We start from the raw sequence: 23,907 nt of genomic DNA, 5'->3' as shown, positions 1-23,907 counted from the left end.
CTCATCGATGGTGGAAAATCATTCGCAAACTTGTGAACTAACTAGCAATATGAAGTATACCCTAGTAGTACTCGCCCTATTGGTGCCCCTGGCAGCGGCAGCCAGTCTGGGTGAAAAAAAGCCAGAGCCCAACGCTTTCGTGAAATCTCTGCGGGAAATGCATCGTGGACCTCCAGTTGAGCCACAGAAGACCAGGGCCAAGGTGGAGGAACGCTGGATCACCCAAAAGCTGGACAACTTCGACAAAAGCAACAATGCCACCTGGCAGAATGTAAGGATCTGCTGACTATCAAGTGTTTATTTTGCTAACTTTGCTAATTTTCAATCCTAGCTGGTCTATATCAACAACAAGTATTTTAAAGATGGCTCTCCCATCTTTATATACCTGGGCGGTGAGTGGGCAATCGATCCCAGTGGCATTACCTCAGGACTGTGGAAGGACATTGCCAAGAAACACAACGGCTCCCTTCTCTACACTGAGCATCGTTTCTATGGCAAGAGCATTCCAATAACGTGAGTTCGAGCAGGGTTCTTATAAATGAAAATGTAATAACACAAAACATTTTAGTCCTCTGTCCACTCGGAATCTGCAAAAGTACCAGAGCGTAGAGCAGGCTTTGGCCGATGTTATCAACGTCATTAAAACGCTGAAGCAAGAGGACAAGTACAAGGACTCCAAGGTGGTGGTCTCTGGCTGCTCCTACTCGGCCACCATGGCCACCTGGATCAGGAAGCTCTATCCCGATGTGATCAGGGGTAGCTGGGCCTCATCTGCACCGATCGTTGCTAAGGTGAACTTTAAGGACTACATGAAGGTGGTGGGCGAGTCGTACGCCACTTTGGGAGGACAATATTGTTACGACCTGATCGACAACGCCACCGCCTATTACGAGATTCTTTTCGATTCTGGAAATGGCACTCAGGCCGCAAAGGAACTTAATCTTTGCTCCAATTTTAATGTCAAAAGCGAGAAGGACCGCTGGCAAATATTCAGCACCATTGCCAACGTTTTCGCCGGCATTGCTCAGTACCAAAAGTAGGTGGCATTAAACAACCATAGAGATATAATGATAATTCAATATTTGTTTTTCATAGGCCAGAAAATTATGACATTCCCAAATATTGCTCAATTTTGCGAGAGTTCAGTGACGACGATAGTGAAGCTTTGTCGAAGTTTATCAACTGGAAAATCAACGATCACTCTGGCGCTTGCCTTAGCACGACCTTCCAAGGAGCTGTGGACTACTACGAATGGTCCAAAGAGAACTACGAAGACAGTAAGTGGTTTTACCTTCTAAAGCAATCTTTTTTGAATAAGTGTTATTAATGACATTTTTCATCCTTTTTAGGCGACTTGCCATGGATTTTCCAGACCTGCAGCGAGTTCGGATGGTTCCAATCTTCGGGCAGCAAGAGCCAACCTTTTGGATCTACTTTCCCAGCTACCCTGTATGAGGACACCTGCAACGGAGTCTTCGGCTCGAACTACACCTCGGCTAACATCCACTCCAAAATCCGGAGAACAAACGAGAAATTCGGTGGCCTCGACGTCAACGCAACCAACATATACTTCGTGCAGGGTGGCTTGGATGGTTGGAACCAGGTGGGTGCTGGAATTGCACAGGGAGCCACCATCATCCCACTGGCCTCCCATTGCCCCGATACTGGATCGATCAGTGCCACCGATAGTGCCGATCTGGTGGCCTCCAAGGAGAAGCTGATCAAACTCGTGGCCGAATGGCTGGAGGACTAATGTCTCAATCTATGAATTTTTCTTAATTTATTGTTTATGTATAATAATATGTTTAATCACAAGTATAATCATGTCATGTATAATGTTTAATCATCAGTTTTTTTGTCTTTAATAAAACGAATTTTTAAAATATTAATCATAAAAGATGCAAACGAGCAACAGTGCTTTACATTAAAAAAAAACAAACTAATTTTAAATGTTACTAATTTAATAGAACGAAAATTCAAAATATATTAATACATACTAATATTGAAAAAAAATATACAAGGTGGACCAAAAGTAGTCAACCGATGTTGTGACGACGCTTATTTGGCCGATATAATCTTCGCGACTTGACCAATAAAAATCTAAAGGTTCAAATATGCAAAGTCAAAGTTTTTCATTTAGAAAATAACCAAACCAAAAAGCCAAACTACTTCAAATGACTTCTTTTGGCCCACCTTCTATGTGTTCTTGTATTGATTTAATCAAACGTATAATTAACCTTATCACTGAGGACTTAACTGAAGCAGCCACTTGTCCTTTGTACAATTAACAAATAACTCCAGTGGGTCATTGTCTTAAACATTGATTGCCAGAACTAATAAAAAGTGAATAGACTTAAAGAGTGTTCCTTGGAAAGTCAAGCTCCCGAAAATTAATTAACCAAGAAAGGACAGAAATAGATCAGTCAGACCTAGAGTTTTCTGTTTGTGAGTTCGAAATCAATTTAATTTTCAAGCTTAGAAAATATTGCAAATATTTGCAATAAAAATTGAAAATTTATGAAGCCCACAAATCCATCAAAATGTTTGAAAAGGTGTGACCACTGCGGCAGTCCATCACGGACATAGACAGACCCGAAAAGTGAGGAAAGGTGGTGGTATGTGGAGGAAGAGCGGTCTCCTACACCCAATGAATTGCACTAAATCCAGAAACGTGCTGGGAATATCAAGATCGATGGTCAGCCGGCTACTTAAAGACGTTGCATTGCTTTAGAAAATGTCATAAATCTTGTGAGCCGAAACCGAATCGAGGCACGCATTATAATGACCCAACAGATCCATTGGGCTTGTTACCCCAAACGAACTTGTTTTCGACAATACAATTTGCTTATAAATAGCATTAAATACAATTAAATCGTGGGCCTTGTATCGTTTAAAATGTAACTGGTACAGTTTTCTTTTCCACTTTAAGATTTTTTTTAGGGATTTCTGGCCTTGTGTATGATATAAGGGGAGAAGGGAGATTGGAAGGCAAAAGAAATGCCAAAGTGTTGAGTTTTTGGTCAAATTATATTGGTATGCGCCAAAGACATGAACGGGAAATACTTTTGTTCTTCTTGAAGGTTCTCAACGAAAGGAGAAGTTTGAGGGGCGAAACTTTGCGCTGGTGTTTGAGAAATTATATCGAAAAAGAAATAAAAATTCCAGCCATAATTTAAGATCTTGTGGAAATCGGTTGATGTTTGAAATATGTTTTTTTTTTTGCTACTCGCCGGTCGGAGGAAATTGTAAAATTCTGTATTTAAGCTTGTTGGTCCCCCTTAAAGAAATACGATTTTAAGGCTGCTATTGGAATAAAGGATTTAGAATATTAAAACAGTAAGAGATTGCCAGGAAGAATAATTCTGAGTCACGCTGAATCATCCCCATCCCACGATAAATTATAAAAGATCTTTGAAGCCGCCTTCAACGACCCGCTGATGGGGAACAATCAGCAAGCTGAAATACCAACATCGAATTAGTCAACTCAAGACATAAACTTAAGCAAGTGGGACGGGGAAGCCGATCCGGCAACAAAACTGGGGATCTGAGCCTGAGAACCTGGCAATAAAATGACAGAAGAGTTGGAGCTGAAACCAAATTACTCTTGGTCAGGGTGCGCAAATAACAAATCAAAACCGGTGACAAAATGATTTAGGAACCGGGCGAAAATGTTCACACGAAGCACCAGAACACAGAACCCATAGCCAAGGAAAAGATCGACCAGAAGCGCAGAAATCGAACAAGAATTGCGAGGGGAGAAACATGCAAAGATTCTGTTCGATATTGTATCCTTTTCGGCTGAGAATTCTTCTACGTGGTCGCTGGATTCGGATTGGTGGGTCTCATTGTTACGCGACGATAAAGATCACACGAGTAAATCATGGTCTGCCGCCACTCACACCCAACTCATCCCCATCCCCATCCGCATCGCCACCCTGCACCCCCCTGGCTCAAAATTCAACCTTGACTGCCGCAGTGCATGTACAAGTAGTTTAGCAAATGAATACAAGAGCCACACAGGGTTTTTCCGCCTTCAAGTTCGGAGCCACGACAAAGGAATTCTCCTCTATAATGGCGTGTAAATTATTGTCCAAAAGTTTCCAATAAATCATCAAGTCGGAGGCAAATAATTTCTGCCCTAAAAGAGAACTAAGAGATTATCTAAGCTGTTTATAATATTTATAAAAGTTCGTAAAAATGCTATTTAGACAAAATCCCATTTAATGTGTAAAGAATATTGAACAGCATTTTCTTCAGTTCTGTTTAATCTTGACATGAAGTGCCTACTCAAGGCAAAGTCAATTATAATTTCACGCTCGTATATGGACTAGACTTGTGGAAACAATCGATGTTAAGTGATTATTTATTGTAATAAAACTATCTACTTATAGAATGACACTTCCCCACAGCACTTAAAAAAAAAACGTTAAATAATATATAATCATTCTTTAAAACAACTTAATTCGGATTTTTATGCGTGTATGTGTTAAAAATTTGGAGCTATAGTGATTTTACTCAGTATTATGCGATCGTTCCTATAGCGAAATTATAATTTTAGTATATAATATTTTCCTGCAATAGAAAGTCAAATTTCGGGAAAGCTTCGTGGAGACAGCCGAACAATCGAAGCTGATTAAGTTTATATATTCCTCATACATTGCAAACTTCTGACTCAAATTATAATACCATCATACCATGCATCGGTATAAAACCTTTGGAGTGATTATAATTTTATTAACGAAGGGAAATATCTCCCGTTGGCTTGAACTTTAAATAATTTTGACTGACCCCATGGCATTTTCGAAAACGTTTAAGAACTACCAGCACGCACATTGTCATAGATCTTAACAACATCTTCGTCCTGTAGAATTTGTTTGCGGAATTCCTGGTAACGCGTCATTTGTCGATCAGTTAAATCCACCAGCGGTTTGTTGGGACAGTGACCCACTTCCGTGTGCGTAATCTTATAGCTGCACTGGCGTAACTTGTCAGTCACCTCTCGCAGATCCTGCGGTCGACACTTAAACAAAACGGTGCCCTTCTCCAAATCGGTAATGACGCCATCGGTGGCCTTGCACCACAAAGCATCTGTTCGCAATGTTTGATTCAAATCCACGAAACTCAAAGAAGATTTACTGGGCAAAGTGGCCTCAATCAAACCAGTTTCGTTAAATAAATGTCGATTGAAGAAGCGCGCTTTGCCCTGCCTCAGTAAAGTGGCCAGCCGCAACTTCAGAGCGCTGAGATTATCCGTCCTAACCTTGCAGACCATGGCGACCAGTTGGCGAGCGTAGTCTATGGGCAGGCTGTAGGTGTTCTGATTCCTCTCGTTCAACTCGCACTCCCTTAGAATCCGCTGCACACGACTGTAGGGCAGTTGCAAGGGCGACAATTGAGCCCTCAGCTCGTAATTCTTCTCGGGATCGATGGAGCCACCACCTCGATGTACGGCCAATCGGAGTTCGTTGGCCATTCTATCCTCATCTGTAGTTTCCTGATCAAAGCGGATATGTTTGTTGCTCAAAGGAGTGATGTAAGTGGAGGTCTTACTCGAGCTCATTTGTCCACAGATCGGAGCCCATCGCACTCGCTTTACAACTATTTGGTCTGGTTGCTCCGGCAGCTGCAAGTCCAGTCCATTGCGCTTGTCGTTCTCCCGATGCGGGGAATTGCTTCGAACTACCATTGGACTTGGTCGGTAGGGATTAACGCTAGACTTCAGCTGGAGAAGTTTCGAGGACATCGACTTGTCCATGGGGTCTAGGCAGCGATTGTGAGACATTTTTAAAATACTTAGAATTTGGACCACTGAAAATTATGATTTTTTAATGGCTTGGACAAGGGATATGATTTTCAATTAATGTCTGAATAAAATTTCGAAGAGTAAACGATTGAAAGCTGTTTGATTCGATACAGTGTTTTTTGGAAACAGGGGTGCTAAAGAAGTTTCTTCTAAAAGAGGTCAACTAACTGGCTTTAGTATGTATACCTTTGCCAGAAGTATTTCAATTTATTTTTAAATAAACTATTTGATTATAAAAACTAAGAGAAATAGTAACATTAATATACTCTAAAGGACTTACCGTATCAGCTGCTGTTAAATTAATTCCCAGACCTCCAGCTCTTGTCGACAGCAGAAATACAAAAATATCGGCTCTCGTTTGGAAATCAGCAACCATGTCGCGACGAGCGGATATTTTACTTGAGCCATCCAATCTCATGTAACGATGCTTGCGATGCCACATGTACTCCTGAATAAAATACGTAATTAATTTGGAGAGACATTAAGATTAAGTATCGAGTAAACTCACCTCCAGCAGGTCAATCATTTTAGTCATCTGCGAGTAGATGAGCACTCGATGCCCATTGGCCTTAAGACGTGTTAGCAGGGTGTCCAGGACAAATAGTTTGCCGGCGTCGGTGATTAGCGTCTCCTTGTCAGGCACCACGATAGAGGACCATCCACTTCGGGGCTTGCACAGGGCCAATCCGCTCGAGACGAGCTCCCTGCCTAGGCTGTTCTCGCACTGCTCATGACGAATCTGCGTCCAGGCGGCAGAGCGACTGTCACAGCTATGAATGAATAACATTTTTAATAACCTCAAAAAATAAGAAACAGGAAAAACTCACTATAAATGCCTATCTACCGCCTGAACTTTCTGGCCCAAGTCATACAGAAGTCGTGGCATGGAGAGCGGTTCGCATTTGTAGCTCCTGGGTTTTCGAGGGCGATGCGGAAATTCAGGTAGCAGCAAGAGAGTGGTCACTTTCACATCGTTCTTGGCATTTGATTTGGTCTGCACCTCCACAGACTCGATCTCCAGCTCCTGCTTAGACTCATCTGCCATCTCCTCGATCAATGAGGTCTTTTCCTTGAGTATCTTGGAGCGAATTACACGATGTTCAATGGTCTCCTGCATGTTGTATGTAAAGTAATCGCCAAAAGCGTATACGCTGCTCTCATTGGTGGTCTGCAAAATGTACAATATTAAAGAGGCTGGTACGAAACAAACAACATTAATTTAATTTACCATTGCCGTAAAAATAAAGTTCTTAAGTACGCAGTTCGAAGGCATATAGTCCAGAACCAACTTGTTTTCTAGCATGGGCTCCAGTAGTTGATACCTACTGTTGGGTTGATTTTTCCACCAGAAGCAGCGGTAGGCCAGCAGTGGATATTTCTCCAATACTCTACGATAATGCAAAAGACTGTGGAGAAAAATAGGTTATTTGTTTCCTTAGTAAATAAGTTTAATAAATCAAAGGCTGACAGAACGAACACCATGTAAGAAAAGTACTAAACACATCATTTATAATTTCAGCAAAACGAAGATTTTAGTTGGAAAATAAATCCAAGATACTCACAAATCAATGAGTCCATTGAGTGTCACATCCACCATATCCCCCACAGATAAATCGCACAAGCGGGTAAATCCAAAGCAACTATTAACGCTCACATCCTCAAAAAGTGATTTTTGCATGTATTCGGATTTGAAGATATTAAAACTGTAAGGACATGGAAGAAAATTTTATAAAAAATGAGAGTGTATTAACTTAAAAACAAATTCACCCACCGATTGTAGAGCAAGTGCTTTCGACTGGGCAGCATTCTGTGTATAAGTCCATCTTCGTGAACCAATCTGGGAATCGTATACTCCGCGCATCGCATGAAGAACGGACTCTTGGCGTCCCTCCGTTCAAAGAGCTCGGGATGATTGCACACCTTGCGGAACTGCATAACCAGATTCATCAGATTTGAAGCCGAAGAGGACGACGAAGTAGTTGTGGATCCACTGGTCAGGTGCAGAAGATCTTCAATTCGGATCTTTTGCTTCAGCGCCCTGTAAAGCAACTTCTGACGAATGGTCAATGGACAGTAGACCATGATCTCGATCTTATCCGACAGCTCGTTCTCGACATCCTTCTTTATCCGCCGCAACATAAACGGTTTTAGGATCATGTGTAGTCTGGAGATTTGTTTCTCATCAATGCCCGTCTTATTTTCAGCATGCGATTCAATATCCTTGGAGAACCACTCGTTAAACTCATCATGGGAATCGAACAACGTTGGCATGATAAAATGCAGCAAAGCCCAAAGCTCAGCCATGCTATTCTGGATGGGAGTGCCACTGAGAAGCAATCGATTCCGACAACTGAAGCCCAGTAGTAATTTCCAGCGTTGAGAAGCAGCGCTCTTGATAGCCTGCGCCTCATCCAGCACCATGTACTGCCACTTAATGCGGTTGAAATACTTGTAGTCGCTGACCACCAGTTGGTAGGATGTGATCACCACATGGAAGCTGGCATCCCGAGTGTGCAGGTGTTTCTGGTCCCAAAACTGACGCAGGATCTTTCGCTCTCCTGGGGAACCCCAATATGGTACCACCTTGAAATCGGGCACGAATCTGGACATTTCCTGCTGCCAGTTGTGAAGCGTAGATGCAGGTGAGATAACCAAAAACGGTCCCCACACTCCGTAGTGCTCGGCGACATGGCAAAGGAATGCAATCGATTGGACTGTCTTGCCCAAACCCATTTCATCCGCCAAGATGCCGCTGATCCCTTGATCGTAAATGTTTGCCAGCCAAGTCATGCCTTTGATTTGATAGCCCTTTAGGGTTCCCTTAAACATCTTTGGCTGCGGTAGGTCCTTCATCTCCGGACGTGGTTCTGGTTTTATATCCCCTATCTCTTCTAGTGTCTCCTTCTCTTGCTCCTCCTTCTTTGCAAAGACATCGAATGCCCTGGTTTTGTCCAGATCCCTTTGCATGGCAGCTTCGGCATTCTCCTGAGCCAACAGCTTCATCTCACCTGGATCGTAGTCATCCTGTACCGCCAGCCTGGCATTTGTCTCCTCATCCAGCTGGCTGAGAATGCGCAACTGATCCTCCTCAGTGCCCTGACCAAGTTTCTTTGACATAAAGTGGGCATATAGCTCGGTTTGTGTAATCAGGAAGTTAAGCTTTCGCTGCTGACGCTTCACCTCAATCAGCTCAACGTCCTGTTTCCGCTGCTCCTCCGCCTCGCGTTCCTGCTTGCGCCGTTGATCTCGCTCCACGCGCTCGTAACGCTTCCAATAGGCGAGCATTTCCCTGGTGAGTCGCTTGGCCCGCCACACCGTCTCCTTCATGATCCTTTGGGAGTTGATGGCACGCTGGCGCACCACTTTGGCGCACATGCCAGCCACCCGTTTGCAGTTGGCCAGCATCTCCTTGTGGTTATTACTCTTGATGCGTTGCAGTCTGCCGGATTCCTTTTTGGACATAATCTGCCAGATGCGACGTCGGCGAGCGGCCATAGCAGCTGGGTTCTTACGCTTTCGCCGAACTTTGGTCACTTGACCCTCGACGCCGCCCACCACATCCACTTCCTCCTCGATCTCCTCTTCCTCCGGATAGTCCAGGGCCAAGCTAGCCAGCTCTCGTTTGTAATCCACCTCGCCACCATCCTCGTCGTCGTCATCGTTGGTGGGCAGTGTGTCGCCAAAGGAGTATTTACCCAGCTCCGACGGATGCACTTCTCCGGATTCCGGTGATCCTATGATGTCTCGCTTCTTGCGACCCCTTCTCCGTTGTTTGGGTGGTTTTGGTCCCGCCTGAGCCTCGGCCAAACGGGCCATGAGGATTTCCTGCTTGGTGCGGCGACGCCGCTTGCGCACGCCTGCGGTCGCCTGCTGCCGCTCAGCGAAGATGTCGTGGTTGGACAGCAAACCGCTGCTATAGTATGCATATTGTGCATTCTACAAAGGATTAAAGCAGAAATTAGTTCACGATTGTAAGAAAATTGAAAAACAATGGCCAGAAATACAATAAATGCGTTTCTTTTGCTTAGAAATAACAGTTTAACAACATTTTTTTTAAGAACCTTTGGCACCTTTAAATTAAATAAAGGAGGTGATCTTTTGATATTTTCAAGGGGTATTTTCTCTAATTAATAAAAACTATACATCTACGAAGTCATTCAAGTTTGACAAAATCTGCTTAAATTTATTTTATCTGCATAAAAATGAACAAGAAATCGATTCTGACTGTTTGATTCTAAGCTCCATTGAAATGTATAAGATTTAAGGGCGCTCCACAATTCTACATTACTCACTGTGGCCTTTTTGTAGTAGTTCTTTCGCTGGCGTTGTTCCCGGATGTGCTCCCTGAGCAGCTGATGCACATACTCGTCCTCGGTGATGGTGGGATCATCGCTTTCCGTATCGCTCAGAAGGAGATCGTAGAGCCACTCCCGGTCGCTGGTCAGATCGTTGAAGTTATATAGTTGCGCCTTCACACTTTGTCGCTCTGAAAGGGGGGTATTTAAGTCAGGATTCTGTAGTGTCTGCCGAAGCACACAACTTACCCTCTTTGCTGCCCAGCAAACGGTGCTTCCGCTTGCCGGACTGCTTCGTCCTGACGACGCCCACGGTGGAGGAGTCATCCGAGTCCAGGGCCTCGTGCTCCCTCTTGACCGCCTGCTCCTCGTCACTTTCCTCGTTGCTGCTCAGTGGTTTCCGCAGGGCTCTTTTGGCCATGTCCATAAAGGGTCGCATGTTGAGGGCTGCCTCCAACCGTTGGATGTGCAGCGGCTCCGCGATGAGACGGGGGCGTGGCTGCGGCGCCACCGCGGGCTTGGCTTCCATCGTGGGAGCGGTTTAAGTCAGCTTTGTAGCACAATTATCACGTAATTTCGCTTTTCTACTTATTCGGCATGCGTCGAGGTAAACAACAGTGTGACCGCAGCGGGATCGGCGAAAAATACCAGCAGAACGGCTTTAAAACACCAACATATCACCGGTTTTACAGGGGGTGACGGTAAGAAAATACTGAAGATAAAAACTATACAAATTTTAATAATAATTTGCTATAGGAACAACTTATATTTAATTAGGTACTAAGTAGTGCAACATAAACATCAATTTAAATTTTCAATTCAAATATAATTGTTTTGAAATCATGAACTAAATGTTTTGTTTATTTTATTTACAAAATTAATGAAATTTAAGAAGGTTACAAGGCGTGATTCCCTTATATAATCAGAAAATTTACCTAATATATATATGAGTATATTACTTTACAAATAATAAAGAAGGAAATTTTCTCAGTGCTTTCGGCAAACAAAAATATCGGTTAAAAGGTTCATCTCTAGCCGGCTTTTGTGTTTTCCAACACTAGCCACAACTTGTTCGCCAGCTGTTTGCGGCCTTGTTTTCATTTTGCATTGTAATAATTTTACCACCTTTTTGTTTAGTGTATTTTGGTGCTACTTAAATCCAGTAAAAGAGCAACTTTTGTTATGTCTTGGCAAAATGCATTGGTCAAGGAAATGTTAAAACCTGAAAACTTGATAATTTCATCAGAACTCGCCGTTGTGATAGCAGACAAGTTCCCCAAAGCGGTGCACCACTACCTGGTGCTTCCATTAGCCGATATTCCCAGTATCTTTCAGGTACATATGCATCAATGCGAAACCCCACAAGGACCACTTACTTTATATATATATTAAATACTGAATTTCAGTTGAATCGGAGTCACTTGCCGCTTTTGGAGGAACTTCATCTTTTGGCCAGGAATGTGGTAGAGGTGAAGGGAGTCCGCTGGGAGGATTTCCAGGTGGGATTCCATGCGGAACCGAGCATGCTAAGGCTTCACTTGCATGTAATCTCCAAGGATTTCGTATCACCAAGTCTGAAGAACAAGAAACATTGGAACTCCTTCAACACAGACCTATTTGTGCCCTACAATAGTAAGAATTCCCTATTGATATGATTTATAATGCCAAAACGCTATCATAAACTAAATAATTTCTGAACCTAGTTTTTTTATTAATTAAATTTGGCAAATATTAACACTTAGCTCTAATACAAAAACAGAACACATTTTCAGTTAATTGGAAATTTTAAAAGTCGGTTACATTTGAAAACATTTTGTATTCCAATATAAAGTGCAGATGAACCAAATATTTAGAACGTTCGTATTTCGTATTCGTATTTTCTACGATAAGTTTTCTTTTTTTTTCAAATCTAATAAAAAACATGGAAATCTTTCAGAATGGCTAGAATTTATTTATTGCCATTCAATTTTTTAACGTCAAAACCTTTGTTCATCGATTGTTTAGGGGACTCTCTGATAACCCAGAAGTGAAACCTATCGAATTGTTATTTAGTATTCTTTTTCCGCACGAACTACTTTCTTTCGCTTGTCAGTAAATCATTCTGCTTACAGAACTTTGCCAACAGCTGGAGAAGGAGAATTGCATTGGGCGACTGCCGAAAGCAGTGAAAGACGAACTGCTGGCCAAGCCGCTGACTTGCAATCAGTGCGAATTTGTGGCCAAAAACGTGCCAACACTTAAGGAGCATCTGGTGGGGCACCTCGCTGATCGCCCTAGCAAACGAACCACCAGTGCGTACTAGAGAACCAGTTCATCAGCTTAGAGAACCGGGAGTAGACATCTGATATTCCCGGCTGATACGGAACTTTTTGCTTATATTTCGGTGATTTTCACAATTATCGGGAGCGGCCGCTATCAGTAAAATGGAGCTTGATGAGAAGGCATATTTTCGGGATGAGCTGAAGCGAAAGCTAAAGGATAAGAGGAACTTTCTCATCGAAAGTGATCGGGCGGTGGTGATTAAAGCTGATTATCCCAAATCGCAATATCATTTTCGTGTGGTGGCTAAGGAGGAACTGAGGGACATAACTCAGGTAAGTCTTTGACAGAATGCTATCGTTTCATTATTCACGGTTCGGTCTTGTTGCCAGTTAAACGGAGATCATCTGCCTTTGTTGGATCACATGATGGATTTGGCCAATCAAATAATCGAAAAACAGGAGCACCTGGAGTCGCGTAACTTTCGCATAGGCTTCAAGGCCCACACCTTCTGGAATCGGCTAAATCTGCATGTCATTTCTGATGACTTCTACTCCATGGCCATGAAACGTCCGCGCCACTGGAACAGCTTCAATACGGAACTATTTATGCCATTTCAAATGGTGCACATGATGCTCAGCATGCAGGGCTTCATCGAACCAATTTCGGATGAGCGGCACAAGGAGCTGCAGCTTCAGAAACCTTTACGTTGCAACCAGTGCGATTTTGTGACCGATTTGCTGCTGGAACTAAAGGCGCACCTATATTCCCACTGGCAGCGTAAAGAAGGCGAACGTGAGCAGAAGAAAAAAACGGATAAAATTATTCAAATGCTGGATGAGGCGAAGATAGATACGGCGGCGAAACCAGCTGAGCCCTTGGAAGTTTGTTCCCAAATTCAGACAGGAGCGGAAATTTCCCAGAATCCAAATCTAAGGAATCCCTTTCTAACACTACAACAACAGCAGGCTCAGCAGCAGGCCGACAATGGATATGATAACTATATGTACGGACCACCGGTCAACATGATGAACCAACCGAATCCCAACAATCCCTTCCGCAACACTCCTCCCCTCAACATCCAATCGATGACTCCGCCGCAACCGCATACATTTAATTATCGTCAACCCGGCTATATGCCGCGCGGACCTATACAACATCAAGGTCCTAGAGCTCCTTGGAATGGTCCTCGCTTTCCACCTGGTCAACATCAAAGAAACTTCAATGTATTCCGACCACCACCTCCAGCAAACCTGCAAGGCGGTCATCAATATCCAAATCAGGGATTTGTCGGCCAAGGAGCTGGGCCGAGTGGTCAACAGAATGGAACAAGACCGAAGTGGACACCAAGAAATGTCTTACACAACAACCAACAGAATCCAAACCAAAAGTTTCAGCAGCCAAATCAGAATCACAATCAACAAAATCGACCTTATTCCAGTCAACAGAATCGTCAGAATCAATATCAGCAAAATAATCAGACCCAGAATCCACAGAACGCCCAAAAAGCCCAACCTCCCAATCAAGTGAATCGTCAAAACACCAATAATCAAAATCGTCAGAATCCTAATCAACAGAATCGTCCAAACCCTAATCAAAACAACCAGAATAAAAACAAGAAACTAGCAAACCAAAAAAAACCACAGCAACCAGCTGGAAATCCAAATCAAGGAGCTCAGGTCTCAACACCTACAACCAATCCCAAGTCGGCTGGCACTTAGGACCATTTAGTATAAATGTATTTAAACGACTTTTTTTTTTAAATTTTAAAAACCATAACAAAATGGTTTATATTCATATTCGTTTAATAATAAGTGAGCCATAAGAATCAATGCAGGTCCAGCCGACCAATTGCAAAAATGTATGTTCGATTATTATTTTACTTTAATTGGGAAAGCATTACAAATGCATTATAAATGTTATCAGTTCTAAAAAAAATTATCATTACAATGAGTCATTCTTCATAGAATTATCAACGAAAATAATCTGTAGTACCATATGATAAATGGTTTAAAATAAATTTATTATATTATTATTCTTTCAAAAATAATAGTAAAAAAAACTAAACTACAAATATTATTTCAAAAGATAAACACTACACAAAATCCAATCTGTAAACATTTCCAACCGTGCATGAAAAATATTGATTAAATAAATAAATACATGCACTTGTCTCACTGCATATTTTATACATATGTATATATATTTCAGCGATAAGAAAACTGCATGATTGACTTAATGTTCGACTTAATTTTTACTTACATCTAAACGACCAAATCCTCCGCACTGCTTTAGGCAGCTGATGAAAAGCTCTACTAATTTAAAACAAAAATCAAGCAGATTCAGTTTTAATTTTCCTTGGATCAATTCAATAAGATCCACTTCCTTCGTTATCCTTTTAAAATTTGTAATATCTTAAGGAAGTGCTTTAATTTTACTTAATTATGTTTTACTTAATTATGTTCATATTTACATTTGAAACATTTTATTTGAAAAAAAATTATGTTATAGAAAGGAGGAAAATTTTTTTTAATGTGCTCAGACTTTTGTTCTGGTGCCCTCAAAAAAACTGAAATTTATTTCAGTGTAGTCGATAAACCAAAATACCGAGTCAAAGTTCCATCTCTAGTCGGGATTTCCAGTTTTTCAACATTACCATCCCAAATAGATCGTCAGCTGTTTGTGTTATTCTCTTTATTTTGCGTTTTAATGTGTAAAATTCACAGTCTATAAGCGGTCTATTGCGAATTAGGAAATTACCAAGTTCCGAAAGCAAGGAAAATAGTTTATTTCTACAGGAATCAAATAAAAGTGTAAAATTTGTCATGGCTTGGCAAAACGGATTAATCAGAGACATGGTTAAACCAGAATACTTGATAGTTTCATCAGAACTAGGCGTTGCTATAGCAGACAAGTTTCCTAAGGCAATGCATCACTACTTGGTGCTTCCAACTGCCGATATTCCCAGCATCTTTGTGGTGAGCAACCCTACAGTAATCCTTATTCTACATACATATATGTACATATATTATTTCGTATATTTCAGTTAAACCGGAGCCATTTGCCGCTTTTGGAAGAGCTTTACCGTCTGGCCCGAAATGCCGTAGAGAAGAAGGGGGTGCCCTGGGAGGACTTCCAGGTGGGGTTTCACGCGGAGCCCAGCTTGCACAGGCTCCATTTGCATGTCATCTCAACGGATTTCGTATCACCAAGTCTGAAGACCAAAAAACATTGGAACTGCCACAACACCGAACTATTTGTGCCCTACGAAAGTATGAATTATGGGGAAAATGTATTGTGAGCTATGTACTTAGCTATAAACGCCTTCGTTCAATTTTTGGGATTCTCCTTTTTAAAGATTCCAAAATTGTACAAAAGAATTATTTGCATATATCAAAAACTTTTTAAATTTTGAATGGAATTCAAAAGAACTTTTAAACCTCAAACCTCTATCTGTGACTTTGAATTCGTGTTATGAAGACAGCGAAAATAAGATTTAAATTATATACATTTTGTGGTAGTCCCAAAATCACATTTCAATCAAATTTATTTGTTAGTAGTTCTTCTAATGTGTTTTACCTTCACTGTTTCTTGTCATATTTAGAACTGTACGAACAACTGGAAAGGGATAATTGCTTTTCGCGATTTCCAAAATCGCTGGTAAAGGAACTGCTAGCCAAGCCGCTGGTTTGTAACCAGTGTGAATTTGCCTCCGATTCGCTGCTAAATTTTAAAACCCACTTACTGAATCACTGGCAGCGTAAAGAAGACGAACGTAAGAAGACTACAAATTTGGATAACATAACTAAAATGATGAATGAGGCGAAACTAGATACAAAAATTATGCCATTATGCCACAATCAAGGCTCAAAAAATCCCTTTCAATTACCGTCCAAGCAACAAGCCGTGAAAGAATGTGCCAATCATAAACTTGATCTTTCAACCACTGAAATGATTCAGCGAAACAATCCGCCATTCAACTTTCAAGCGATGAATCCGCTGAAACCAAATAATGCACCCAAATATAGGCAACATCATGGGTCGAGGACCATTTGGAATGGTCCTTCCTTTCCGCCTTTTCAACATCAAATCAACTATAGGTATCCGATGGTAAATGGATTCCGAGGACCATCTAATATTATCCAGCATGGAATTCCGCATTATCCAAATCAGGCATTTGTCGGCCCGGGAGCTTGGCCAAGTGGTCAACAAAGTGGAGTGAGATCGAAATTGATACCAAGAAATTATCAACAAAATCAAAATCAACAGAGATCTCAACAGAACTCAAATTTGCAGCACCCAACTCAAAATGTGAATCGAAATCAGGTAAACCCCTCAAATTGTCAGAATCCCAACCAAAATCGACAAAATTATAATCAGAAAGCTACAAAACCAATAAATCAACCTGCTGGCAATCTTCACGACCAAGAAGTTACGGCTCCGCCACCTTAAACCGATTGCAAACCTATTCCTATTTTAAAAAGGTTTTAATAATTTTTGAAAATAATTATTTAACATGGAAAATGAGGAACAATAATGTTTATTGAAAATGAGTAAGCTACATGAAAAATTGGCTTTATAAACAGTTCATTTGAGTTTAAAATCATTTTAAATATTTTATGACTGTTTAAGTTACACACATTTTATTTTTAAATTATTATCCAAAATATAAAACCTTTTGAAAGTACTTAATTGCTCGAATATGATAAATATGAAGTACGTTTACAGTATTTTTAAACCTACCGCATGCACACTCCATGCACACTTGCATTAAATAAAAAAAAAATAAAATAAAAAAAAAAAAAAATAATTTTAAAAACACAATTCCATAAAATTCCTGGAAGTTTAGCAAGGCGGATATCGTTTTAATTTTCTTAGAAAAACAGTTTGACTTCGCCACCCACCTGCACCATCATTTAAAAGACTCAATTAGAGTGCTTTAGCCAACTGGAAAAGAACGAACCCACGGCTAATTAAGCAGCCACCAAGGGGCATCAGCAGAGCTGCTCCTCCCCCAGAGTCAGCTGAAACACTTATTAAATTATGTTTCAGAATTTGAAAAGTGGACAAAGTTTGTCGGATAACCAGCTCCCCTGTGAGAAGTATAACTTTAAAATGTGCCGCATTGTGTTCCTAGCTTATAAATGACGCTGGTGTTAGATTTTTTGATATTAATCAATAATAGTTGAACATTTAAAATTATATTTTATTTGTATTAAATGCTATTGGGTTGTTAAAAATTTGATTTCAACATAAATAAACAGCAAACTAGAAAAGATAATAGTTTTCGTAAAGATTAAATTTGTTTTAATAAAATATGAATGTGTATTTAATAATAATGTTTTATGCTTGATAAAACAAATTCGTAAAATATACTTCCTATAACTCAAAGTTTGCTAAATTCGTTTAATATGGCAATGTGTTGTTTTCAATTAATTACTTTGATTAATTAATTTACAGAATATGTACTACATAGGCAATGCAACCCCCACGGAGGTCTACTTTGAATTCTTTTTATTCTCTGCACATTTGCCATTAATTTTATACTTTACAAGGCGAAATATAAGCTTAAAGGAGACAAAGTCACTGGTTCGTTCCATGCCCAAAGGCAGTGCCAAGGAGCCAAGCTAATCCACATCAGAGCGATAAACAAAATTCAAGGCCTGAGCCAGACAGGGTCCTCGTGTTTTTGTTGCAGTAATTTAAATTCGCCTCGACTTTTTTTAGTGTGTCACAGTGTCAAGGTGTCCGAAAGCTGGCACTCAAGCCACAGCCCCATCGATGTTCTCTGGGGGTGAACTTGTCTCTACTTTCGGGCTCTACTTTCGGTGAGCAAATCAATAGCTCCATTAAAGCTATCTCTCGGAGCCTTACCACCTGTTATGTCTCGAGCAACAGGAGGCCATTCATAAAGGACGTTACTTTGGAGTCAGAGAGCGGCGAAAAGCTCTCAAGGACAGTTTCCCCATGAGAATCACTCGTTTTGAGTCCTTTTCCCAGGCGCATGCTCGCAGACGAAAGCTTTTCACAAGCGAGAAATTTTCAAATTAACGCGAGGGGCAAAAATAAGAATGAATAAAAGGAAGAGAGCGACGGCTTTTAGTTAAATTGTTTGTTAAACGATCTGTAATTATTAATTATTATTTGTTAATATAAAGCGTCAAGTATAAAATGTCCCTAAATTGCAACACGCGAATTCTTTGTGAGATTTTAATGTCATCTCTTTTAAATAAAAATGCGTTTTATATATTGTTAACATTGTAGAAACACTTAATTAGTGAAGCAGAACCATTTGATAAAAATAATTATTAAAGTACAAAAATAATTGTTCGCATTGTAGCAATACGAAAATATAAGAAGAGACATAACTCAGACACAATAATGAAAAAATAAATTTAAATAATATTTGTTGCATTGTATAATTACAATATATATAACATACAAAGCTATTTAAATACCTTGGAACAAAATCTTTGGCAAAGTTAAGAAATTGAATACAAATTTTTGAAACCTCGTGGTGAACTTTATTAATTAATGTGTTCCTTTAGATCACATCCAACTAATAAGTTAAATACTTATATTTCTTTAATTATTTATTAACGTAGTAAATATTATTAGTTCACCATTTCGAAAGATTCTTAAATATTGCCTTTAATTGAATACTTTTCTTTGTAACCCAAAGAGGAATTTTAAATTCTTTTTCTGGCAGCCAAGAACAACACAAACATGTATTCCCTTATAAATATTTACAAGAGATATGCATGCCCCCATATTGGGTGGCACATGTGTAATGCTTTTCTGCACGTAAAACTTTATTTATATGCTGATGATTTTTTCAAGCCCATTTTTGCACATTTTTTCTGCACTGTGGATTGTTCGTATGGTGGATAATCCTTTTCTCTGTCATTACGTCCATCCTCAGGGTAGCAAAAACAACTGCGGCAAATAAGAGGCTCAACATCAATTGCACGATTTAACCAATTTGCAATTTCTGTATGAGAATGAGTAGACGAAGAATAACAACAACGACGAAGTCAAGGGCGACAAAGAGGCTCAATAATAATAACTTTTCATAGCGCCGCCATTATCGTTAAAAGTCCTCCAGCGAATGGGGTTCGTTATGCTGGAATGTTTGGTATATCAAGTTACCAACTAGCAGCATTGATTGCTGAGCAATTCTGTAAATTGCATTAAAATAAAAAAAAATTGCAAGAAATGTTATACAAACTGAGGAGAAAAAATCTTAAAACTGTTAAATTAATATATATATATATCTATATAATCTTTAATTCATCTTTTCTGTAATTTTAATTTTTGTATGGATTGTAAATATATTGTAAGCGGAAAACTTTTAAAAACTGTTTGTGTTCAATTTAATTTTGCCTAGAACGTAAATTATTAAAGCTACTATTGATACTTAATAAACAATGTTTTCAATAGTTTTAAAATTAATATTATTTAAAAAAAACTTAATAATTTATACTGTTTTTAATTTCCAAAACATTTTATAGTAAAAGTTGCCATTACAATCTACCTTGGAGTTTTCCATTTTACCCTTTGCCTTTGCATGTTAAGGGAGTTCTGCTCATAAGTTTTCCCAGTTCGACTTTCGCTTCCGCAATCCTTTCGCATTGTATGCACAGGACACGCGCTGACACGGCTGGAATCCTGCATCGCTGAGCTGCTCCAATGTCGCGCGCCATTGTGCTGTATATGGGGCGGATGAGTAATATGCCAATTACATATTTTGTGCATTCTCCTGTTGCTTGTTCGCTCAGCTGCTTACATTTTTATGTTCACTTTTTTCCATGTCAACGCTGTAAAAATATTTTTTATGGTTATTTTCACGTTGCCTGCACTTGGTCTTTGGTTGGTTTTATTTCAGTGGGTGTTTGCTTATCTGCCTGCAGCAACATTGCGTATACGAGGTGACGGCTTCAAGCGGCTTATAGCCGGCTAAACTTGGCAAACTTGGTTACCTGGCAATTTAGAATAGGTTAAAGTAGTAAAATTTGTAAAGCTTCTTAGCTTTGGAAGAGACTTTCGTGGAAATAAATATAAAATCGGAATTTTCAGCAGAAGAATGCAAAATGTTTGCCACAAATATGTGTCATGCATACAGTTATTTTTTACAACGAAGTTTTATTTAAGTTTTATCTGCCATATTTCAATGTAACATTTTGCATTAACCTTGTCGTAGTGCACTCAACACTGCATATATTTGTATTTTTATTTAAATTTTCATTATGCACGTCATAGGGGTAAAGCGTTTCTATATAAACTTTAGCAGTACCTACATTTTTTATAAATGAAAATTAATAGCTCAACATGAAGTTACTACATTTCACTGTGCAAATCATTTTTTTTGTGCCAAGTTTTTCGGCAACTTTTAATCCTTATAAAAGAAATTTGGAGTTGCTTAACTTAGAACCAATCTCCGGGTTATATACAAAAAATGAAGTAGCTTCTGTTGAGGAACTTTGGTTGGATCAAAAGGTTGACAATTTTGATGAAAAAAACGATCAAACTTGGAAAATGGTAACCCCTACTTCTTTACTGACTAATTTTTGGAACACAAAAATCAGAATTTTATTTGTTAGCGTTATTTTCGTAATGCCAAGTATCACAAGCCCCAAGGACCCATCTACATATTTGTGGGAGGTGAGTGGACAATCAGTCGAGGTTTAATGAGCACTGGCTTAACCCACGATATGGCTGTGGAAAATTCTGGCATGCTTTTCTACACAGAACATCGTTATTATGGAAAGAGTTTACCATTTGGGTGAGAAACAAATAATTTACCCAAAAGAGTCAATTTTTAATTTATAGTTTTTAATCTACAGAAAGGAGAGTTTTCAACTGCATCACCTCAAGCAACTAAATCTCCATCAATCATTAGCCGACTTGGCACACTTCATACGCCATCAAAAGTCGGAAAACGCTGAAATGAGAGACTCCAAAGTCATTTTGGTTGGCGGCTCTTATTCGGGCAGTTTGGCGGCCTGGATGACTCAACTGTATCCAGATTTAGTAGCTGCCAGTTGGGCTTCAAGTGCTCCACTGTTGGCCAAAGCGGATTTTTATGGTGAGAGAGAAGTTTCTAGGAAATCTTTATTAACATTTTATTTTTAGAATACATGGAATTGGTCAGCCGCTCTATTCAATTGAGCTATGCTCATAATTGCTCAATGCGAATCGAAAAAGGTTTGAAACACTTGGTAAAGTTATTTAATGACAATGGAATTCAGGAGCTTCTTTACGAGTTTAATGGCTGTGAAGATTACAATCCAAAGGATCCTCTGGACAGGGCAGCTTTCTTCAATGGTCTGGGAAACTACTTTGCTTTGGTGGTGCAAAGCTATAGGTATGAATTTTAATCGACTATCTTTTCATAAGAGTCCTCTCTTATAATTTGTATTATTTTACAGTGCTTATATACCACGCCTTTGTGAGACCTTAATGTCTTTAAATTCCAATGATGAATTAGCGTTTGTAAGCTTCTTAAAACTTCTTTACTCAGAAGGCAAACGTTCCAGTGATTGCCAGGACTTTGGCTACTCATCCATGTTACAAATATTCCGTGAGGATACAGATCAAGGCTCTGAAAGTAACTAAGCAAAACCGCAGTAAATTATTATTGTTTCATAAAATGTTGTTCTCAGCTCGAGCATGGTTTTATCAAACTTGCAATGAATTCGGTTGGTACACGACCACGAAATCGAACTCCTCATCGTCCGCCGCCTTTGCCAATCAGGTGCCCTTGTCCTACTTCGTAAAACTCTGCCAGGATGCGTTTGGAGCGGAGCAGACTGCCCAGAAGTTGGCCCACGGCGTCAAGCAGACGAATGGTAAATTCGGCGGGTACGGCTTCAATCAGAGCGAGCGTTATGCACAGGTAATCTTCACGCATGGCCAGTTGGATCCGTGGCGTGCTTTGGGCCAGCAAACGGGTCAACAGGCCTGTGTCCTGACGGGTGAGTCCTTGGCAAGTGATTGAGAGACCCCGCTTAGTTTCGTGCCTCGTGCCACAGGCTATTCGCATGTGGAGGATTTGGCCAGCATCCGGGTGACGGACACTGTGCAGATGAATCTGGCCAAGTTGCGTGTGATGTCCTTTCTGCGACGCCACATATGAATCACCCCGGATCCACTCGAATGAATTATTAAATAAACAAATGTGTTGGGTGATTAGCCCATTTGATAAGGTCGTGGGCGCAGCTCCACTTTTCCCTTGGCCTTTGGCAAACAGAGACAAATTGAGTGATGCTAGGAATCCTAAGTGATATGTCTGGCCCGTCGGGTTCTGCAAACAGCTTTCTTGAAAGCGGCATTCTTGTTGATTAGGAAATTGCACTTGTATTTCTCCTTTGGCTTGTGCATTTCCCCTGTTTGTTTGTCTTGGCTTGATTGGTTGATTAAGGGCTCCATTGAGTGGACACCTACGCCGCAACTAAGGCGACATTTGTGAAAACTTTGACTTGACCGGCAATAAAGTTTCTCATTTAAAATGATGGAAATTTAGTAAAATTCAGTAAATAATTTCAAGTCATCGCCAATTAAACATTTTGTTATGTTTATACCTTGTTAAGTCTTAGTTGGTAATAGTAACGTATTAATGATTTTACAACCCAATTTTTTATTTAACAAATGGGATTTGCTTGTTTAAGTAGTGCTTTTTAAGTTGGCTAGATTTTTTACATTTCTTTAGAGCACAGTAATGGGATTGAAAATAGGAACATAATGCCTATGATTCTTGGTTAATTTGTTGGCGGTTATTCCAAATTAACAAGGTTGCCAAAAAAATGTAAAGCATTAAAATAATTGAAAAAGTAATATTTTTACATTCAAAGTTTATATATTGGTCACATTAGGACATGATATGATATCAGATAAATTTTACGTGGTTCAAAAGTTACTTCATTTTCATTTATATATTTGATTTTGATTATAGAAATCATTGATTATCTGTTATTCCTGATTTTTCAAAGTAAAATCAGCGAATAAAAGTTATGGCTGATTTTTTTTAAGAAAATCAAGTTCACATTTGATTTCTAAAATAAAAACCGAGAATATTACAATGTGTATACAAAAATCAGAAAATAAATCTTATGGTTTACTAAAAATAAAAAAATAATATGTATTTAATAGCTTTTATTATAAAAATCAGAGTTAAACTGATTTAACTTAAAGCCTGGTTTTTTATTCGTAAAATCATAACTGTGGCTGTAATTAATAATATTATTCCCAATGTGTTTTTGTATTACTTAAAATTTAATTTAAAAAATTTAAGAAATGTTATATGTTTTTTATTATGTTGAAAATTGAAAACAAAAGCAAAGCTTATTATTTTTAATATAGCTATTTTAATGTTTTACTTGAAAAAGTTTATTCAGGAGAAAATTAAAGGTTTTATTGGGTTGGGTGCATTTATTTAGTTGATGGCGCATTAAAACCAGCGATTTAAAATTGGTCCAATTAAGCAAAGGCGAATGTCGCATGAACGCGCACTCTGTTTATTATCCGCCCTCGGAAAAGCTTTTGTCTGTCGCT

General features: G+C 39.6%; 6 protein-coding genes across 7 annotated transcripts in view; 4 read left to right on the top strand and 2 right to left on the bottom strand.

The window, feature by feature from the left end:
* LOC108135781 (chromatin-remodeling ATPase INO80) overlaps nt 1-10,735 on the bottom strand; it is a 37,905-nt gene extending 27,170 nt beyond the window's left edge. The window contains exons 1-8 of the mRNA XM_017256641.2: nt 10,348-10,735; nt 10,096-10,289; nt 7,575-9,739; nt 7,366-7,506; nt 7,032-7,209; nt 6,631-6,971; nt 6,312-6,573; nt 6,084-6,251 (exon numbers count right to left, since the gene is read on the bottom strand). Coding sequence (XP_017112130.1) covers nt 6,084-6,251; nt 6,312-6,573; nt 6,631-6,971; nt 7,032-7,209; nt 7,366-7,506; nt 7,575-9,739; nt 10,096-10,289; nt 10,348-10,627 — 3,729 coding nt within the window. The 5' untranslated portion in view covers nt 10,628-10,735. The remainder of the gene's footprint in view (nt 1-6,083; nt 6,252-6,311; nt 6,574-6,630; nt 6,972-7,031; nt 7,210-7,365; nt 7,507-7,574; nt 9,740-10,095; nt 10,290-10,347) is intronic.
* LOC108135783 (putative serine protease K12H4.7) lies at nt 31-1,889 on the top strand. The gene is made up of 5 exons (XM_017256644.2): nt 31-271; nt 332-513; nt 569-1,036; nt 1,096-1,277; nt 1,350-1,889. The coding sequence occupies exons 1-5, from the start codon at nt 50-52 to the stop codon at nt 1,751-1,753; spliced, it is 1,458 nt and encodes a 485-aa protein (XP_017112133.1). The 5' UTR covers nt 31-49; the 3' UTR covers nt 1,754-1,889.
* Nucleotides 4,703-5,893, bottom strand: LOC108135786. 2 transcript variants are annotated; one of them, XM_017256649.2, is made up of 2 exons: nt 5,551-5,663; nt 4,703-5,494 (listed from the first exon to the last, which is right to left on the bottom strand). In XM_017256649.2, exon 2 carries the CDS (start codon nt 5,471-5,473, stop codon nt 4,811-4,813), a length of 663 nt encoding a protein of 220 aa, XP_017112138.1. In that variant the 5' UTR covers nt 5,474-5,494; nt 5,551-5,663; the 3' UTR covers nt 4,703-4,810. The 2 variants fall into 2 exon arrangements, with proteins under 2 accessions (XP_017112138.1, XP_017112137.1); XM_017256648.2 differs by having other exon boundaries at nt 4,703-5,893.
* Nucleotides 10,736-11,172: 437 nt separating the features above from the next.
* Nucleotides 11,173-14,596, top strand: LOC108135837 (aprataxin-like protein). The gene is given in 6 exon segments (XM_017256721.2): nt 11,173-11,433; nt 11,505-11,730; nt 12,210-12,367; nt 12,370-12,516; nt 12,519-12,692; nt 12,750-14,596. Coding segments are annotated over 6 exon segments (2,187 nt in total). The 5' UTR covers nt 11,173-11,280; the 3' UTR covers nt 14,079-14,596.
* Nucleotides 14,597-14,883: 287 nt separating this feature from the next.
* Nucleotides 14,884-17,638, top strand: LOC108135838 (aprataxin-like protein). Its single transcript, XM_017256722.2, has 3 exons — nt 14,884-15,335; nt 15,404-15,629; nt 15,962-17,638. Exons 1-3 carry the CDS (start codon nt 15,183-15,185, stop codon nt 16,807-16,809), a joined length of 1,227 nt encoding a protein of 408 aa, XP_017112211.1. The 5' UTR covers nt 14,884-15,182; the 3' UTR covers nt 16,810-17,638.
* Nucleotides 17,639-20,685: 3,047 nt separating this feature from the next.
* Nucleotides 20,686-23,106, top strand: LOC108135748 (putative serine protease K12H4.7). Its single transcript, XM_017256582.2, has 7 exons — nt 20,686-20,895; nt 20,958-21,139; nt 21,201-21,442; nt 21,490-21,721; nt 21,786-21,964; nt 22,020-22,331; nt 22,389-23,106. Exons 1-7 carry the CDS (start codon nt 20,686-20,688, stop codon nt 22,490-22,492), a joined length of 1,461 nt encoding a protein of 486 aa, XP_017112071.2. The 3' UTR covers nt 22,493-23,106.
* The last annotated feature ends 801 nt before the right edge of the window (nt 23,107-23,907 follow it).

The sequence above is a fragment of the Drosophila elegans genome, unplaced genomic scaffold (assembly GCF_018152505.1).
Source record: "Drosophila elegans isolate 14027-0461.03 unplaced genomic scaffold, ASM1815250v1 contig_476, whole genome shotgun sequence".
Lineage (NCBI taxonomy): Eukaryota > Metazoa > Arthropoda > Insecta > Diptera > Drosophilidae > Drosophila > Drosophila elegans.
Note: the sequence above shows the minus strand (reverse complement) of the source record. Positions and strands in the feature narration are given on the sequence as shown.

What these genes read in the sequence shown, in the direction of transcription:
- LOC108135838 (XM_017256722.2), top strand. Translation starts at nt 15,183, where the DNA reads ATGGCTTGGCAAAACGGATTAATCAGAGACATGGTTAAACCAGAATAC. An exon ending in ATATTCCCAGCATCTTTGTG is followed by an intron (nt 15,336 to 15,403) that starts GTGAGCAACCCT and finishes CGTATATTTCAG; the next exon opens with TTAAACCGGAGCCATTTGCC. An exon ending in ACTATTTGTGCCCTACGAAA is followed by an intron (nt 15,630 to 15,961) that starts GTATGAATTATG and finishes TGTCATATTTAG; the next exon opens with AACTGTACGAACAACTGGAA.
- LOC108135786 (XM_017256648.2), bottom strand. Translation starts at nt 5,782, where the DNA reads ATGTCTCACAATCGCTGCCTAGACCCCATGGACAAGTCGATGTCCTCG.
- LOC108135748 (XM_017256582.2), top strand. Translation starts at nt 20,686, where the DNA reads ATGAAGTTACTACATTTCACTGTGCAAATCATTTTTTTTGTGCCAAGT. An exon ending in ACGATCAAACTTGGAAAATG is followed by an intron (nt 20,896 to 20,957) that starts GTAACCCCTACT and finishes TTTATTTGTTAG; the next exon opens with CGTTATTTTCGTAATGCCAA. An exon ending in GGAAAGAGTTTACCATTTGG is followed by an intron (nt 21,140 to 21,200) that starts GTGAGAAACAAA and finishes TTTAATCTACAG; the next exon opens with AAAGGAGAGTTTTCAACTGC.
- LOC108135783 (XM_017256644.2), top strand. Translation starts at nt 50, where the DNA reads ATGAAGTATACCCTAGTAGTACTCGCCCTATTGGTGCCCCTGGCAGCG. An exon ending in ACAATGCCACCTGGCAGAAT is followed by an intron (nt 272 to 331) that starts GTAAGGATCTGC and finishes TTTCAATCCTAG; the next exon opens with CTGGTCTATATCAACAACAA. An exon ending in GGCAAGAGCATTCCAATAAC is followed by an intron (nt 514 to 568) that starts GTGAGTTCGAGC and finishes AAAACATTTTAG; the next exon opens with TCCTCTGTCCACTCGGAATC.